The sequence below is a fragment of the Coffea eugenioides genome, chromosome 7, assembly GCF_003713205.1.
Source record: "Coffea eugenioides isolate CCC68of chromosome 7, Ceug_1.0, whole genome shotgun sequence".
Lineage (NCBI taxonomy): Eukaryota > Viridiplantae > Streptophyta > Magnoliopsida > Gentianales > Rubiaceae > Coffea > Coffea eugenioides.
In genome coordinates, this window is record NC_040041.1 from 2,015,108 (window position 1) to 2,031,432 (window position 16,325).

The following is a 16,325-nucleotide window of genomic DNA, read 5'->3' on the forward strand; positions in this document are numbered from 1 at the left end:
AATCCAAAATTTTTAATTATTAAATTAAAATGTTCACATATTTCAATTCCATAAAATTAAAATCAAGCAAGTTCCAAGGTGAAATATGCAATCATATTGACTTACTAGCAATATTTACCATTTTATTATATGCAAGCTTAGAAGAAAGTTTAATAATAATAATGAAAAAAAGGTAGTAGGTCATAAGAGGGAAGAGAAAAAATTTAAAATAACTTCAGAGAAATATAAATTTTGGAACGACAGAATCAAGAAAAAGAGTTTCTATAAAAGACAATAAAAATTTGGGTGTGAATTTTTTTCTGTAGAAAATATGTTCTTTTAAGTCTCTTTAGCAGAGAATCGGAATATATTCATTATTGCTTACCTAATACTCGTGCTATAAAATGTATAATTTTTGGAGTGTCATAGATTCTGACGGGGATTACCTACTGATTAAATTACCCTCATTTTAACATTAGACCCTCGAGCAAGGATTGGTCCTATTAACGAGATTTAGAAAGGACTCCAAATGATCACAACAACCAAAAGTGTCCTAGCCGGGGCTAAACTTCAAATTTTGACTCCCAAAAAAGTTTCGAACTCCGATACAAGAAGCACATTTTAACAGACCTCTTGCCCATGATGCAGAGATTTCAATATACGTTACAAGCGATTTCCTACGACTAGAAACTCATTATAATTGAGTTGTTAGAACTCATCTGAAATGTTTCGTTTTAATTTTTCTTCAATCTTAACAAGTTGACTCATTCGCCACAATTTGTGCTAGCATAAAGCTCATAGCAACACGATAAGAACCGAAATGCTACGGACTGAAAGAGAGGCCGAATATGAAATAAGTAGAATGATATAATCCATTTACACGAGGAATGTGAAGACCGACAACATCATGGAGTATGCAATGTTCGGACGATCAGAAGGTCAAGGTGGTGAACATGGCCTTCAGACGATGGAAAAAAAGGTTCAGAAGTCTGCTATGAATTCAACCCCAGAGGAGATGCTCAGCAAACACAAACAGGTTGAGTAGCCTTTTTGAGCCAAGCCTTCTCAGATTCATCCAAATATGGAGCGAGGATGTCACTACATTTGGAATGATAATTATTCAACCATTCAATTTCTTCAGGTACAAGTAGACTAAAGTCGATCAATTTCGTTTGATACGGTGCCTGAAAACAAAAATATACGACCTCAATGCTAACTCTTACCAGAATAAGAGCGACACAAACTATTGAGCAAAATGAGAGGGAAGCATGCATGAAAAAATGCAAGCAAAAGGCGCGCCGACATTAAGACTTGAGGATGGCCTAACATCAAATACCAAAAAATGCAATAAGAAATAAGTGAGCCTTCAATGCAAAATACTTGCCAAAAGGCTTGTTTCTAATCAAAATTGTATTTCCATAATCCAGGGTGAAAGATGCACAGGCACAAGTGAGCCTTGTGCCTTGGAAGACGCATGTGCACTTTAATTTTCACATAAATGTATAACACGAAAGGGGATGCGTGGAGTAAATTTAAATTACCCAAGTTCAGTTGCTGGCTTGTTTTGAAGTCATAAATGTATTCCCACAACTCTAGGTTCAAATACACGGACTTCAATTTAGACCGGAATGTACAACACCAAAACAGATCCATTGGAACAATTTAACTTACCCATGTTATATGCTCGAAAGTTAAATAGCCTTTGTCATCAAAATTGAACTCTGTATCAGCCTCCTTGATGATAAGCACATTCTCCAGTCTTATACCAAAGTTTCCATCCTCGTAATAACCAGGTTCTGAAATATGCTATTTGAATCACTTATCTAGTGTGTAGAAATCTCATTTCGAATAAGCCAGTATTTCATGCACACACAATGGAAATTACCAACAATAGAGAAAGAAGGAATTATTCAAATATGCATATAACACCATAGGAGCACCTGAGAAACCAATTTTCCTACATATGAATTTGTCTACTCAAGTATTTTCAGACCTTTATGAGATGTTAAAGAAGCAACTAGACACTAATTTCATAACATCCAAGCCTCTAAGTGTATGGCGATTGTGCCGATCCAGGTATATTGGCTTGCTTTTACATAAATATTATTCCGAACAAGCAAAATAAATGACAAATCCAATAACAATAAGAAAGGGCATGCGACAAAGCACAAGGTATGGGACTAGACATGGAATACCATTGATGGTTAATGTTTAATTTCCTTTATCAGAAAAAGCAAGTTAACATGCATTATGTTGTCAGTGAAACAATGCCAAGTTAGCTTAACTTTACTTCCCTCTTGGTACTTATTTTAAGGTTGTAGGTACCAACTAAAGACAGAGACCCTCCAACCTTCATCTTTTGTTTGCTTACATGCTAATCCGCTTATAAGTATGTAATATATCAAGTGCGCACAATAAATGAGACATAAGTTATCAATTATATGCAAGTCTGTTTCGAAACAAATTTAGTCAACGAGAAGCATGACAGTATAAAGATGAGCAACAGGATAGTGACACTAACCATCCGTGACAGTCATTGAAGCTTGTAACGGCACATTACGAGCAGCAGGTCTGAAACTAATTTGATGGGGTCCTAACATTACAAAAATAAATACATTAAGATTCGCGGATAGCCTGCATTGATACTCTAAAAACCACTATAAAAATGCACATACTAACTACCTTCATGAACATTTAAGTAGGAACCAATTCCATGACCAGTTCCATGCCTATAATCAAGGCCATACTTCCACAAAGGAATCCGAGCAAGAACGTCAAGAGTATTTCCTAGAAAAGAGTGATTGGAACAATAAGAAATTGAATTCCTCATAACATCACAAAACAACAAAGCTATCCACTGCATTTTCCAAAATATGGAGGACTACTGCCTATACAATATTTTACTACTAGTCATCACAGCACTGAGAAAAAAATTAATCAGGACAATACCATTGGTTCCACTTGGAAATTGAGCATTACCCAATGCAATGTGACCCTTGAGAACCTATGAAATAGTTTCCAAAAGAAGGCAATATTTGTCAGTTGCAGAAATGGGTGTTTATTTACGTGCGTGAGGTAGAGATGTTGGAAAGCCAGTAAATTTTGGAACCTTCCTTTTCAAGCATAAAGCCATATCAATAAAAATAAAAAAGCTTAACGAAGACATAAATTTGGGCAAAATCATTAAGTTAATAAAGTTAATAAACAGGACTAAGATCTAGGCATCAAGACTGCAACACTCAATAAGACCTTTTCACTTTAGATTCCTAAACTAATTTAGATAACAATCAAATAGCTCATAGTCAACTAAACAAGAAAAAAAGCTTGTTGCTAGAATCACTTTCAAGATTTTGAAACTGCCCTATCATTTGTTTCACAATGATTTATGGACATCACGAAAAGCAGCTCGTACTAAACAAGAGCCCAATCAACTCAACCAAAAATTCATCCTAGCATATCAGCTGTCTGTTATGCACATCTTTTTTTCTTCTCAGCCTTTCTGGCCAATTCTCTTAGGTAAGCCAAATTATCTTAAGGGCTCATTCTCTTTCTCTTTCACTGTGATATAATGGCATATCCATCTTAGGGGGCAAAAAAATTTTTTTTTTTTTCTGGACTGTTCATAACTCATCATGTTTTTTCTTAATTGACCAACATTTACCATACAAGTCATTAAAGCTTACTCTGTCCTATAGGTTTCCATTCCAAAGTGGATACTGAATGGGTGGGAAAGAACTCCTAAGCATTTTGACATTGCTAGATTGCTCGCTACCACTTCATATAGCAAATCTTATGTAACCCCACAATCAAAAAATGTTACAAGAATGAATGATGCTCTAGGACAATTAAGCTTTAAATTGAAAGTCTAAAAATACATCGGATTTAAAGAAAATCAACCATCATCTATGTCAGTATAACATGCTTTGGACATATACATACTTCATCCACTAAACAAATGTCATCATAACATGCTTCGAATATACTCATTGTACTGAGTAAACAAAATAAGGACTCACCAAAAAAAAAAAAAAGCATAGCTACATACCGCAGTATAACATGCTTTCTCGTGTTTTGTGGGTTTTCCAAAATGAACTGTTCGAGTTATATCTGTTGTTCCATCAAGATACTTCAAAAACAACATATGACATCAATTAAAAAGATCAATGAATTAGAGAGACTAATAAAATGCAAATAGAATTGAACATGTAATTTAGCAATTAATGAATCAAAAACCCCCTGCTAGACAAGGAAGTTGCTAAACCTGCGCTCCTGAGTCAAAGAGGTAAATGCTATTTGGATCAAGATCGGCACAACTTTTTGCATCAGGTGTATAATGAATAATTGCAGCATTTGGACCAACTGATGAAATAGTTGGAAAGCTTAATCCTCTAAAGTACTGCAACAGAAAAAGGAACGTTAAACTTAGATATATGAGAGAGATTTGATGTTTTCAACATTGAAAAAATCACAGTTATTTAAGCTATATAGTTCAAAACGACACAAACCAAATGCATGTAATAAAAAAGATCCATTAAGGTAAAAATACAGCCAATATTTTAATGCTATCCCCAGAAAAAAAGATGTGATAACAGGACTGTACTTTTATAGCATGTTACAACAATTAGATGACAGCTTTCATCTCCAACATAAACAATGAAGCTAAATGATATGTGAAGATTTGTTCCAGAAGAATTGCTCAAAGGGATGAAGTTGTTTATATATATGTCCTTGTAACCACTTCTAAGCAAGTAAAAGTAATGAAACAAAAAAAAAAAAATCACACAACAAAATATCATGGCAAATCTACATAGTTGTACCTCTTTGGACGCACGGAACTGCTCTAACTTATCACTTGCAGACACTTCTGTTAGTCTAGTGGTGTTTCTGCCAATTATTCAACAGAGATATCTCAGCAAAAATACTCTCCCTGAGAATTATTCAGACTAACATGAAAAAGAAAAATAATCATGGTTAAAGCCAATTTTTGACATTGAGTCACTAATAGGGGTGCAAATGAGCCAACTTAGCTCGAGCGCCTACAAGTGCGAGATCAACTCGACTTAAAGTATCTATACTCGAACTTGAGCTCATCGATATTGTTGCACCTCATCAAGCTTGATTGAACCCAAAGCTGTTCAGTTAGTTTCAAACAAAAATATTTAACCTACAGAATCAAATTCAATCAAACTCTCAAAATATGAATTTAGACTAAAAAGCTTTGATCTTATGACACTTCAATTCACTAGATATCTAAGAATTCCTAGCTGCTAATCAAAATTAATCAAAAGAAAATTCATATTTGTTTTCCACACAAAACAAAGGGGACAAGGAATAGAAGAGGTGGTAGTGTTAGGCATACTTCTAGAAGTTTTTGGTGCCATCAGTTGAACAAGACAAGTGGAACTAAAAAATGATATTTGGTATCTGATTGGAAGAAAGGGAGAAAAAGGTGAACAGAGGAAAGGCTGGGTGTCTACACAAGTGCACCTTCCAATTCTCTTCAGTAAAATAAGATGATTAGAGGTTCAGAAGCAAAAGAGTGAATGAAATAGATGGCTACAAGAAGAAAAGCAAGTGATAGACTTCATTCTCAAGTTGTATCAAGATCCTTCAAGAGTTCAAGATATGTTGTTCAGATCTAACTCTGCTGGCTTTGCAGCCTAAGCTCAACCACTGGTCAGGTATTGAGCCGCTCATGGGTGCTCAGTGTCAAATTGTAGAGGCTCAATTGTAAATTTAAGTATTAACACATTAATCAATTGTTAAACCATGTTAAAAAGTTTTCTTGCATCAATCATGTAATTGACAATGGTTTTGCCTAACAAGTATGAAATAGACAACACAACTACAGGACATGAAAGTCCCTGAGCCTTGTAAACAATCTGACAGTGTGAAATAAGAAGCGAAAAATACTGCTACATACACGTCCTTCTTAATATTTTCCGCCTCCAAGAAGTAACCAGAAGCACCATATAACTCCTGCACCTGTAAATAGAGAAGAACCAGAAACAAATATCTAAGAAAAATCCAACAAAGATGAGAAATTCTTCAATCATAACTTGGAAACAAGGTGGAATGACTTGTTTGTGTTAGAACAAGTTTTAACAAGGCAAGATGAGCATCAAGCACAAATGCTTTTACAGTATGTAAATATTCATCTAAAATTCCAAAAAAAAAAAATGAAATTAAATCTTCGAGAAATAGAAACTATCAACAGATAAAAAAAATAATATCTAGGAATGAAACTACGACAAAATTGGCACTTTGGCAACTCTCTACGAAGTAGTAGGAATGATATGTATTTTAATGCAATAAAAGTTCATTGGAGACCATTTCTGTCTAATAAGCATTGTTTCTCAATCAAAAAAGAGCTTCAATAATAGACAAGTATTAGGAGATAAAGAGGGGAATGGGATGAACATTTGATCAACACTTAATAAAACAACAATTTCCACATACCTGCTTATCCAACCAGACAAGATATTGCACAACGGCAGCCCCATCTCGTATGTGTGCTTTCTTTAATCCATCCATCTCAACAGGGTTCTAAAAATCATACAAATCAGCTTTTCAAAACATAGAACTACAGTTTTATGGACATATCACGAAATAATGCAGCAATTTTGGTTATGTACACAGTCAGCAAGCGATCTTTTAGTGAGAGCCCTTATAATAAATTTTTCCACAGGTACGACATACTTAAAATATTAATTTAATACTCCAAACACAGCATAATGGTAGAAGGGGAAGCATAAGTTTCATTAGATCAAAAGAAACATTACAGAGAAATAAAGAACAAAAAGTCTCGCATAGTGAAAAATAAGTACAATAAGATGGGCATTCTTTACCAAATTAATCTACACGTTTGTTGCATACAGTTGAACTACTGCACCAAGATCAATTTTACAGTCAAATAGTCAAATGAGGCCATAAAATTAGTTCTTATCCATTTCTTTATGGTATAAACATCATCTACCATGAGTCGAACAACCTAAAATTTAGCATATCTGACATCCTTCTTAGAGAAGTTTTTATACCTTTAGAGCTTTTGCAAGAGCCAAAGGTGACTGTTGTAGGAGAACCTCGTTGGTATTCAATTTTGAATATAAAGCAAAGCAACAATTTCCAGGATCAACCCAAATGAAATTAGTACTACTGCTATTGTTGTTATGGTGCCCGCTTTCAGATATACTAGCTCTAGTAGCATTAGTTGAAGAGATAGGTTTGAGCTGATCAGATGCAAGTAGGGTTACATCTGAGGTCACAGCACCATAATCACGTACTTCAATTCCATTTTCCTTCATAGTGATGTTTACCTGAGATGATGTATGTTTCTTAGACTAGATACAAAGAAAGTTACAATAGAATACAATAAATTAATTGAGATCAAATGCTATTAGAAGCAACCTCAGACGATAACTTCCTCTGGTCCACATACAAGAAAGCTGAGTTTAATGTTACCACTGCAAACGCATGAACAACTGGGCAGTAGGATACATCAGTGCCGCGAATATTATAAAGCCAGGCAACCTATATGGTTGTAATTACATTAAATTGCAAAACAAGCTGAAGAAACCAATATTTTTCAGAAAAAATCGACAATTGCAAAGAACCAGACCACAAGCACCAGAGACTTACCTCATCAAGAGTTGTTATCAGTATACCACGAGCTTTTTCCTGCACAAGGTTCTCTCTCAAATCTTTTAACTTGTCTGCAACAGAACGACCAGAAAATTGTGGAGGATGCACAGCAACAGGATTCAGTTCAAGTGGTGGGCGGCTAATCCAAACTTCATCCACCAAGTTTCTGGGTGTCTGAATCAACTTTTGCTGTTTCTTACTAAAAGCACGCTCCCATTTCTGTGCAGTGTCTACTGACACACACCAAGGATCAACACCAATGGCAGCATCTTTTGGTAAATTCTAGTTTGGCAGTTAACAAACACCAGTTAACGTGGTGAATGAGACAAGAAACAAAATTCTAATACTGTAGCCAGCAGTAAATCCAAATTGCAATATCAAGCAACAACCAGCCATTTTTGGAATGCAAGACGTGACAAGTTACCACTACAAACAAGTAAAAGAAAAAGTAGGAATCAAAATGTGAACCATTGTCAACCCAAAAAGTGGCAAAACAAACTGATGTTGAGAATGCATTTATCAAGCAAGACCACAAGTTCCAAATTTCCCTGCACTCAATGCCAGTTCATGTGTTCTTTATCAGCCGAAATAAACTATTTGTGCAACTCCAGCATGAAATTGAAGGATGTGGAAAGTTGATTGCAATCATAGGCACTGATCTTTTGGGATGCAAGAAGCTTTCTCACGATTTTGATAATCCCTCTTAACTTTTTTCCTGAATATTTATTTTTTATTTATCAATTTGTTTTTTATTTTTATTCTTATTTTTATTTTTATTTTTTTGGGCAGGGGGGTTAGATATGAGGGTGATGGACCCAACAGACTGAGTACTATATTGGCATGCAGTGAAACTAGGAAGTTTCCACAAAGTAAGAACGATTTTGGTTCTTCATTTGAAAGAGGAAGAATTAGCTGAGACAAATTACCAAAAAACTAGGAGTTGCCATTCGTGCTATCGTTGTGAATGGTAAAAGTAAAACTGCTTCGGTTATGCAAGAAAGGTTACCCCGTGAATGTAGGATGAAATAACATCGTACTGTTATACAACCCAACTAGCTAGAGTAGCTAAGCTGCAACTGAAGTCCTTGCAAGGAAATAGGTTTGAAATGCAGTATACAACACTTACAACAGATTGGGAGAAGTTACATGCAATGCATCACAAAACTTGGTTTTTCCATATCCACATTCTTAACAATATAGTCGCCATGTAAAAGGACTCACATCTGCCATCCAGATATCAACAGGCGGGTCTTCTCCCATGCGCATGAGCTTCCACTGATCATTAAGTTCATGGGCCGCCTGGAGAAAGTACCGCCCATCAGTCCACAGTCTTGCTTCTTCCATAGTTACAAGTGCCAAACCTAAAATAGTGGAGACCACATTTAATAAAAGTTTCAACAGCTAAAATCAGCAAGAACATTTTCAAAAAATGTCCATTCACGCACACAGACCCATACACACACCTAACTAGCCTTCCATAGCATTTTTCTGCAACAATACACGGTAACAGCACAAAGCTCAAATTTGGTGCAATACAAAGTTCAATTTGCTAACAATGGAAATACACCAAATTTGAACTAGTGTCTACGAAATATATAAACAACTTCAGAAACTCCAGAAAACTAAGTTCAATAGTTACTATTCCCAGCTAGAGCTCTAAATCGAAACGTACAATTAAGTAAAAAGGTCACCGATTAATCTTCATCTCTTCTTGCGATCAACTAATCAACTAAAGCAATTTGAGTTAAATGTCAAGTCAGATTGATTGCATGAGATAGTATTTCTTGTTCTCCAAAAGTAGCAAAAACGTTTGTTTCATACAACGGTAAGATGTGAAAACAAAAAACAAATTGAAGACTAACCAGCACTTCCGGCGAATCCCGATATGAATGCGCGCCTCTTGTCCCTTGCAGATACATACTCGCTCTGCCACATCGTTCTACCATGTTAGTATAAACGAACGGATAGCTAAATAAGAGCAGAAATCGAGCATCAAAAATCAAAGGCAATGAAAGTAACATCTAAAAACGCCAACAATCTAGAAGTATTAAAGCATCTGATAGAGCCATAGAATTTCAAATCAATCCGCTTTAAATGTCCAACAGCGGACATCCAAAAAAAGAGAAAAAATGGGAAAACGAGAGCAAATAAAGTTAAAGAAGACAAGGAAAAAAGTAAATGAAAAGAAGAGACCTGGTGATAATCTTCGGACGGAACAAGCAAGGCATGGAGAGGGGGAGAGTGAGAAGCCATCAGAGACCTCAACGAAGCCAATTTGTCCTCTTCCGCCATCGATGCTGCTCTTTCTCTCTTCCCCTGTCTGATTTGACCTCTTTGTTTCTTTTCCTTTCGATCTCTCTTGAGAACTGAAAGTGCGTGTGTTTGGTTTTTTTAATATACACTCACTACTTAGCAGAGCGCTGCAACTAGCTAACACTAGAGGAGCGAGAAAGAGATGGAGGTGATTCGGCTTTCGGCTATGGATTTGCCAGACCTTTTTGAGTTTTTAGTTTTTAATCTCGATTCTCTGCTTTGGATTTGCGCGACCTTTCAAGTTTTTATTTGGAGCGCTGGTAAATCCCCCCAAAATATTGGACGACGGACGGAAGTACTACGGGCCAACCCCAAAATATTGCAAGTCGTTGAAGTTGTAGTAGCGTAGACGGTGCAAAGTGCAAACTGCTATCCCACATCAAATACAGGATTTGGATTCGCGCTAGCGCTGGCACTCCCCGTCCTCCAACGATCGAATCTCCATGAGTTTACACGTGTTATACGATATCTTTCACACATCATCCTCTTTTTAGTGTGTTTGGGTGTGTGATTATTTTTAAAAAAATTATTTACATCAGGCGCATATTTTTTATTATTTTTAATTTTTAATTATCTTTTTATCTCACATGCATAATGTATTACATCACAAAAAATAGTACAATATTTTTCATAAAAAATGTTCAAATAATCTTCTATCTAAATACAAAAATCCATTAAATCCGATCCAATGATAATAGTTGGAGAACAAAAAGAAAAATCCACTTTACTTTTTCTATTCAAATATTTCAGGTTAACCAAAAAAGGAAAAATAAAGTTCGAGGCTCGACGGTCACCCTCACACAATGCGATAAAGTGTCCTTTTTTTCTCTATTTGAATTGCTGATACCCTGAGATAGTGGTGCTTGGATTGCAGTTTTTTTACCAAAACATTCTTACGTTTTTTGTAAATACATTTTTCAATCATTTTTTTTATCTCACATACATCATATCGACAAAACACTCCAAAAAATGGCAATCCAAACAATAATTTTTCAAGTTCTTGTTTTCTTTGGCAGTGGTAGGAAGTTAAATGGCAATCCACAATTTTCATATGTAAAAAGATAAATTTAACTGCTACAAAAGTATTTTGGTTTAATGTATAAAAACTAGAACATTAATGTCTAATAAATGTATAGGGTGAAGATTTAGCATGCAGGGGCATGGACTCAGCCTCTCCCTTTTTATCTTTTTCTAAGTCAACTTCGTTGCTCCAGTTAAAAGGTTTATTCAATTATTTGTCAAGATCGTTGTTAAAGGAATATAGGAAATATACATTAATTTAATCAATCGAAAAACGATCTTCTCCATCAACGAACTGATGACTGCAATTACCTAAAGAGAGGCATACAAAGAGCAGTATAGACACACTCTTCTAAGTTCCAGATTATAAATAACTTTTAATCATGTACATTTTCGACATAGAAAATGATTCTACGCGCATCGGACAATGGAAGTAACATCACAAAAAGAATGGGAGCCTCAGATTCAACATGAGGCCGTTTGTCACTATCAATTTACTCAGAACCATGTTTTAACTCGCAAGCAAGACGGGGTAGGATAAAGTCTAAAACCACATTGTCAAATTTGTGCAAGTTTCTTCAATACCGCAGCCATATACTTTCCCTGATGCTCTGCCAGGGCCAACTCTATTTCGGTTGGCTGTCTTGTGCCATCACCAGCAAAGACTCCAGCTCCATATGCAGAACCCCCTCGAAGAGAATCCATTTTGAACATACCAGCTCCAAAGGTGTATCCAATGGGAACATAAAGCATTCCATGATGAGCCAACTGGGTGATTGCAGTCCAACTGCGATAAACATACCAGCTAAATAACCATTAGCCATCAGGGACATAAACTTTTCGGTCACATAAAAGCATATGGCATCATTGACCCTCCTTAGCATTCCAAAACCAATAATATACTAGCACAAGAACTAAAAAACAAGGCACCAGATCATAAGCAAAGATCTGTCTTGCTCTCATTAATCTGAAAAACTTGCACTAGATGAATTATCTTCTTGGTAAGTAAATCCATAAAAACGTAAAGGGAATTAAATATGGCATCCAAGATCACAAAATTTGCATCAACGGATCCAAGCAACACACACACACACACATATTTCTTGGATAAGAGAGAGAGAGAGAGAGAGGAAGAAGAAGAGGCTAACTACATTGTAAGAATCAATGACTTGCCTTAATGTCTATCTCCCCTGTATGACATGCAGCAAGGCATGACCAAATTACTGAATCTACTATCTATGCCACAATTTTACTTACAATAACCCATCAATTTGGTTATTTCACCTTAAGATAACCTCCCTTGGCCCAAAAGGATTTTGATTGACTAGCATGTTGAAGATTGAATCCACATACAAGGTAAGTAATTTAACTCTTCTTATTAGCACTACAGCACTCTATGAGGAATATCAAACTTGACAAGGATTTAAAACTATTAGCCAAAAAGGATTTACTTTCTCACAATCACCCACAAACTCCTTTATTATTACCCAATAAAATTGTCTTTCAGCAGTAAAATGCATAAGCATTAGAGAAAAAGAGCACAGTTTTTAAGGTATTAGACTATTGTTCATGTGTTTAATTCCTAATCAACATTTTTAACGATTCAAAGATAAATTTGTACATATAAGTGAAATTTACTCCAGAATGGACATCTGCAAGCTTTTGACATTCTCATTGCTTTCACAAGCATATATTAATATCAAATTCAATAAAATGAAGTTACCCATCTAACCCCCTGCTCAATCCCAAATGCCCCAGCCCAACAAAGAAAATGGAAGAAAAGTCTCTCACCAACTCGACATATCCTAGAATTTATGGAAGTTAAAGCTGTTAAAAAATAACTCAATACTTCATTAATTGGATGACAGAGCTGGAAATGTTTCACAATTTTTGTTCCTGCAGTGATGAATGCATTTATTATATGACAAGAGGGTCTGATACCTTCACATCAGGGCTCTTGAGTTTAGGCCTAAATATTACTGTAGCTCCATCAATTGCCACCTATATAGCAACTTATAACTAATGAATCATGCTAAAGCAGATACAATACGATGATAATAATGTCTTCAAAGTTTAGCCTCAGCAAATTGAAAGCCATAAATATTGACTCATGCAATTGAGGTTGAAAACAAAATAAATCTCTTCACCACCCGAAACAAGTTGATTCAATCATCATTCTCCAATAATAGATTCACATTGCTCAGCCATATTACATTCTTTAGACATCCGCACCAGTCCTTCTCACACATTAAATCATTAATATCACAAACATGGACATAAATTTACGAGCTATGATTATCTCTACACGAAATTCGTTTTCCCAAAACTGCTGAGAGCTTTAACCAATCCACCCCAACTCCCAACATCTTCAATGAATAATTTAGGCAAAATCTAACACTAGAACTAACATGCATATGTCTCCGTCAAAAAATCTAAATAGTATAATCTAATAACAAAATAGAGCATGTGCTACTACTTCAAGATCTCTTCAGAGTGCGAGAACAAACCTAAAAATGGCTAATTAATCGGTTTTTTATCAGGGCGGACACGAAATGGGAATCATAACAAATTGAAATTAAACTACATATATCTGTTCTAGGAAAGAATTCACCGGTAAGCTTAAAACAGATAGGGAAAAAGACGCTTACGCAGTGGTCTCTTGACCACCTCCTTGCGTCCCAGTACTAACAAAAAACCCGGCAGGCTTTCCAGCGAGCTTCTGCTCTCTCCACAGCTGGCCAGTAGAATCAAAGAAAGCCTTCATTTGGGCGGCCATGCATCCATACCTCGTCGGAAATCCAAACAAGAAGCCATCAGCCTGTGTCAAGTGAGCCGCCGAAGCAATCTCGGGAATCGAATCATCTTTGGGCGGGGCCCGCATTTGGGCCAACACATCATCGGAAAGGGTCTCCGGAACTCTATACAGAACTGCCTCCACCCCCTCCACGCTGTCCACCCCTCTCTTCATCCGCAGCGCTAGGCCCTCCACGTGGCCGTACATTGAGTAGAATACTATGAAGAGTTTAAGATTGGCTTGAATTGGGATTTCACTGACGGCGTCGGTGGCAGGGGTGTCGTCGGTGGGTTCCACTTGGGGAAGTGGACGGTGGCTGTCTTGGGTGGAGGAGGGTTTGGGACCTTTTTGCTTGCTAGGGACGCAGCCCCCTCCTTTTCCCATTTTTAATTGATTAACGGAGTTGCGTTAAGGTCCAGTGTGTGACTATGTGTTATATAAGCTGTCTGTGCGAGTGAAAAATGAAGAAGTGAGGGAGTGGGTGGATGGAGTTGGTAAATGGTGAGGTTTATGGTGGGGTGGGCGTTTGGGACTCTGAAGGATCGGAAGAAGAGAATCGTGGAAAATCAGGAAGGCCGACCAGGGAGAGCTGAAATGGCACATTGGCATGCGAGTGGGATTTTGTTTTGATTGCGATTGCCAAGTTTGGCGTGAAAACGGGATATTATCCATCTTCTCTGGAGTCCAGAAGTTTTTTCACGGGATAATTTTAGAAACCTCCCCGAGGTTTTTGATAATTTCACCGAGCTTAGTTGAAGTTTTAAAAATTACATCTATCTCTTTTATTCATCTAAAATCATAATACTAGTCTCAACACTTTAATAAAACTCCCTTGTTAGATATGCATAAATGAAAAATGGATTTATAATTTTTTTTTTCCTTTTCTCTTCTTATCCCTCCTTTTTTTTATATTTTTTCAATAAACTCACAAAACTATAGTTATTGATCATAGTTGTTATTATTACCAAATGCTGAACTAGTAACCTTTTTTTTTTTACAACTTTGAATGTTTTCTAACATTTTTTGTCAATTTTTTTTTAGAAACAATAGTAACTCAAAAAAAAAAAAGACCCAAAATGTAGTCTATCATAGTAATACAACTATTGTCATAATTGCTCATAAAACAACAAATATCGTTATTGAAAACTTGATACTATTTCATTATATTTGTTTTACAATTATTTTTTAAAGTAATTTAAAATTTATAAGCTGCGGGCATTTTAGGGTATTCATTTAAAATTTTGATCAAGTCTAATATTTGATTATCAAAAGAAGCAAGTATAATTTTTAAAACTTCAAGGGAATTTAATGAAATTAATAGAAACCTCACAGAAGGTTTATGAAAGTATCCCTATATATATTTTTTTTATTTAGACCTTCAAACAAAAGAATATCCGCTAGTGTTTGGTCTGAAAGGATATTTGTGCTTTGCAAATACTCAATGAGGAGAGATGTTTTTCATTTCACGATTTTTGTCACCACTTTTACTTACTAGTGCTAATATTTCACAAGATTGGAAAAAGAAAATAAGGAAAAACAAAAAGGAGAGAAATAAATTATTGTAGCTGAAAATTACCATTTTTCTTGTTGGTTTCCAGGTCTCTAGCTCAGTTGATAATTTGGATTTAAATGCTAGTAGCAAGCAAAGACGGAGTGAAACACTTAACTTGGGCAAGGGCCAAAATGAAATTTATTCCCACCGGAAATTGGTAACTTGGTCAGGGGCTAAAAGAGTAGTGTTATAAGTAACAAGAGAAGGAGTGACAAAAGTAAAATGGAAGAAACTGGTCCTTTTCTTTTCATTTTCGAGTTCCCTTTTAGGTTTGCACAAATGGGCGATCCCACCATTTTCCTCAAGTAGAATGGAATTGGTGAAATGAAGTCCTCGTTGGGACACAATAATAATTTATCAGTTTTAATTTATGGAACGCTCAAAACGTTAACAGAAGAGAAGAGAGGAGAAGGGGGGATTTTCAGAATTGAACAACTACTAATTGAGAGAGTTTCCTTTCCACCCGTTGTACTTGTCTATGTGACAGCCCAACATCTGGCAGCCCAAGTGCTTTCTTTTGTGCACGTTTTAAAGTAGACTACAGGCCCAATTCCATGAAAAATCCATCCATTCAGGCTGCGTATCCTCCTTTTAGCTCGTACTAGTTCATCCATTCGGGAAACTGGAGATTGGATGGCAAGAATTATCCTCCGAGGATTGTACTTTAGCTTCTATTAGGTGCCGAGGAGGAGTCTGAACCATGGAAAATCTTGAAAGAATGGACAGCGGCTGAAAATGGAAAAGCATGCAAGAAATGGCTTCTAAATGTTAAATTGTTCAACCGTTTCTCTAACTTTTGCAAGTTGGCAGCTGTATCATTAACGTTTATTGACTAAAGATGAAGCAAACACCTATGACCTAAACTACTGAACTTTGGACCACTGGGAAGCATGGCTTATTGGCTTTTTACCAAATTCTGATTGATTTCCTTTTCCGAAAAAAGTAATATGTAGCAGTACTACTATTAAATGAAGTTAATGCTAATTACACTTTCCTCTTAGCTAGGTGTATACCCGAAGGGAATGA

General features: G+C 36.1%; 2 protein-coding genes across 2 annotated transcripts; both read right to left on the minus strand.

Annotated features, from left to right (window-relative positions):
- Positions 1 to 790: 790 nt before the first annotated feature.
- On the minus strand, positions 791 to 10,276 carry LOC113777752 (aminopeptidase P1). Its single transcript, XM_027322941.1, has 16 exons — positions 9,814 to 10,276; positions 9,483 to 9,546; positions 8,842 to 8,981; positions 7,618 to 7,902; positions 7,387 to 7,509; positions 7,017 to 7,295; positions 6,439 to 6,525; positions 5,903 to 5,964; positions 4,797 to 4,863; positions 4,241 to 4,375; positions 4,025 to 4,105; positions 2,929 to 2,983; positions 2,662 to 2,766; positions 2,501 to 2,572; positions 1,651 to 1,775; positions 791 to 1,163 (listed from the first exon to the last, which is right to left on the minus strand). Exons 1-16 carry the CDS (start codon positions 9,910 to 9,912, stop codon positions 999 to 1,001), a joined length of 1,944 nt encoding a protein of 647 aa, XP_027178742.1. The 5' UTR covers positions 9,913 to 10,276; the 3' UTR covers positions 791 to 998.
- Positions 10,277 to 11,240: 964 nt separating this feature from the next.
- On the minus strand, positions 11,241 to 14,368 carry LOC113778725 (probable NAD(P)H dehydrogenase (quinone) FQR1-like 2). Its single transcript, XM_027324208.1, has 2 exons — positions 13,602 to 14,368; positions 11,241 to 11,740 (listed from the first exon to the last, which is right to left on the minus strand). The coding sequence occupies exons 1-2, from the start codon at positions 14,129 to 14,131 to the stop codon at positions 11,512 to 11,514; spliced, it is 759 nt and encodes a 252-aa protein (XP_027180009.1). The 5' UTR covers positions 14,132 to 14,368; the 3' UTR covers positions 11,241 to 11,511.
- Positions 14,369 to 16,325: the final 1,957 nt, after the last annotated feature.

Bases quoted from the DNA above. Each gene is read 5' to 3' on its own strand.
- LOC113777752 (XM_027322941.1), bottom strand. From the start codon at position 9,912: ATGGCGGAAGAGGACAAATTGGCTTCGTTGAGGTCTCTGATGGCTTCT. The intron at 7,510-7,617 runs GTAAGTCTCTGG...ACAACCATATAG, and splicing joins TGATAACAACTCTTGATGAG to GTTGCCTGGCTTTATAATAT. The intron at 2,767-2,928 runs GTATTGTCCTGA...ACTCTTTTCTAG, and splicing joins ATTTCCAAGTGGAACCAATG to GAAATACTCTTGACGTTCTT.
- LOC113778725 (XM_027324208.1), bottom strand. From the start codon at position 14,131: ATGGGAAAAGGAGGGGGCTGCGTCCCTAGCAAGCAAAAAGGTCCCAAA. The intron at 11,741-13,601 runs GTAAGCGTCTTT...TGTTTATCGCAG, and splicing joins GGTGGTCAAGAGACCACTGC to TTGGACTGCAATCACCCAGT.